This window comes from Monodelphis domestica, chromosome 5 (genome assembly GCF_027887165.1).
Source record: "Monodelphis domestica isolate mMonDom1 chromosome 5, mMonDom1.pri, whole genome shotgun sequence".
Classification (NCBI taxonomy): Eukaryota; Metazoa; Chordata; class Mammalia; order Didelphimorphia; family Didelphidae; genus Monodelphis; species Monodelphis domestica.
Window position 1 is genome coordinate 27,529,471 of NC_077231.1, and position 2,671 is coordinate 27,532,141.

Genomic DNA, 2,671 nt, shown 5'->3' on the forward strand with positions numbered 1-2,671 from the left:
GGGGGCTTCAGGGAGTAGCATCTAAGGTACGTTAAAACTCTTGTATCATAACCACATGAAGTCATTCCCATCTGTGTACCTTAATCCAAATGGATTCCTCTCAAACTGTAGCCCTAGACCTGATCAGCACACACACACATACTTGAAACCCACAAATAATATCACAGAATCTTAGAGTTGAACATAACCATAACGAGGTCAGTCCAGCTCACCATCTCCACCCCAACCACTGCCCTGTTACTTAGGGACTTAACTATACATGCTTCAAAAAAGGAAGGATGCTGTTCTGGAAGACCAAGTCCATCTCAACAATAATCTCCCAGGAATCCTTTCAATGAGCAAAAATCTAAGAATTCAGGTCATATTCAGGTCCCAGCCACTTGTGTGAAAGGAACCATGGGTTTGGGTCTGGCCTGCTTCCATGTGCTCCAGTGTAGGTCACAGGACTGTGGCCTACATACTTGATCTGGAGATGATTGTACTAGAAAGGGGGTGGGGTTCAAAAGGTTGAAAAAGTTCAAAAATGTTCTCTAAAAAAAGTTCTCTATTCCCTTGGGCACAGTAGTGGGCTGGGAGAGAGATCCATGAGAGGAGCTCCTATGAGGCTAGATTGAGAATAGGCCTCAATCTCTTCCTATCTGTCTATCCTGTCATATTCAAGTAAATATTAATAAACTCTATGGAAAGTAAGGACCAGAGTTTAATTTAATCACAATACCCCTCATTTACAAAGATCAGGTCCTGATGGTGAACACTAAACAGACAGAATAGAATATACATTTTTGGACAAAGCCAGGAAAGGAATGTGTTTTGCTTGACTTTATATATTTGTTACTAGTGGTGTTTTTTCTAGAGTGAGGGATAGAACAGAAAAATATTTCATGTCTGAAAAATATAAAATTTTCTTAAATATAAGATCAGGATCATCTCAACTCACCAAGAACGAAGCCAAGAAAACCACTGGACCAGGCAAGGACCTCAAAGGTGTTTTGTTAGTTTACGCCTCAGGGCTCCCATCACTTCCTTGTTCCTCAGGGTATAAATAAAAGGGTTGAACATGGGGGTTACAACTGTATAGAAAAGGGAGAGGATTTGATCCATATCCTGGGTTGCATTGGCTTGAGGTCTCATGTAGGCAATAGTCCCAGTCCCAAAGAAGAGGGTGACAACCAGTAGGTGGGAAGAACAAGTAGAGAAGACTTTCTGGCGTCCCTGAGCAGAGGCTACCCCAAGTATGGTAATGAGAATTCGAACATAGGAAAAGAGAATCAAGGCAAAGGGAGTAATGATAAAGAGCAGGGTAACAGCAAGATTTCCAACCTCACCCCAGAATGTGTCTCCACTGGCCAGTCTCAAAACTGGTAAAATGTCACATAAAAAGTGGTGAACAATATTGATGCCATTGAAGGGCAAGGTAAAGATGAACATGGAGTGGGTGGTACCTGAGGTGATCCCCATTAAATAAGAAGCAACCACCATACCCACACATACCTGTCTGTTCACCAATGTGGCATAGTGCAGGGGCCGGCAAATGGCAGCATAACGGTCATAAGCCATGGCAGTGAGCAGACAGCATTCAGCAATGCCAAAGAGGGCAAAGAAATACATCTGGGTGAAACAGCCAGCAGGAGAGATGACAGGATATGAGGAGAGGAGATCACTCAGCATCCTGGGCACAATAGTGGTAGTGTAGAGAATCTCTATCACAGAGAGATGTCTGAGAAAGAAGTACATGGGTGTGTTCAGGGCTGAGTCAAGCAAGGTAAGGGTGATGATCAGAGAGTTTCCCAGTATGGTAACCAGGTAGATAAAGAGTACTCCCCAAAAGAGGGGAAGCTGATAGGCTCCCAAATCTGAGAATCCTAACAAAATAAATTTAGTCACTGCTGTCCCATTATCATTATCCATATCTCTAAATCTGGATCTAGGAACAGGACCAAGGGAGAGTTGTTAATAGTCACAAAGAAGAGAAAGATATAGGCAAAATGCTTCGGCAAGAGAGATCCTGGTCAGACAAGAACTTTTCAAATGTGGGATTATGGTGAATAAACAATAGAATATGAGAATATCCTTTCTCTGAAAACTATAAGATAAATTATTAACTTATCAGAAGTAAAACAGGATGTAGTGTTAGCACTTTGTTGTATATAACATCCATGTGGTCCTTTCCACCTTACGGAGTCCTGAATCCTGGAGGAAGAAACCTTAGTCTTTCAATACTAAATGAAACTAAAGATGTGGACAGATATAGGTAGGCAGAAAAATAATGTGAGGACGGAAACAGAAAGAGATTTTAAAAAAGAAAAGAGAGAAGGGGAGAAGAGAAGACAAGAGAGAAAAGGGAAAAGAGATAGTGCTGAAAGATGAGAGAGGAGGTAGAAAAAGAGAAACAGTGGAATAATTTAAGGCAGACAGAGACACAAAAGATAAAGAGAAAGAGTGGGGGAAGCTTTAAACATTCAGTTATGATCCCCATTACCTATGCATGTCCCTCCCTGAATCCCTATTAGAGGTACCAACCATTAGGAGCCATTCCCATGTGGTCGTCTGATTGACTATTCCTAAATCAAACCTCTTTGGGAACCTGATCCCTAGAGCAGGGAACAGGAGAAAGGGAGATTAGGGTGTAATCTACTGGGAAGAAAGGAGGGAGAAGAGAAGCTTTTTCCTT

General features: G+C 41.9%; 1 protein-coding gene across 1 annotated transcript; it reads right to left on the bottom strand.

The window, feature by feature from the left end:
* Window positions 1–273: 273 nt before the first annotated feature.
* Window positions 274–2,264, bottom strand: LOC100025130 (olfactory receptor 9-like). The gene has a single exon (XM_016427146.2). It carries the CDS (start codon window positions 1,906–1,908, stop codon window positions 979–981), a length of 930 nt encoding a protein of 309 aa, XP_016282632.2. The 5' UTR covers window positions 1,909–2,264; the 3' UTR covers window positions 274–978.
* Between the last annotated feature and the right edge of the window lie 407 nt (window positions 2,265–2,671).

Bases quoted from the DNA above. Each gene is read 5' to 3' on its own strand.
- LOC100025130 (XM_016427146.2), bottom strand. From the start codon at position 1,908: ATGGATAATGATAATGGGACAGCAGTGACTAAATTTATTTTGTTAGGA.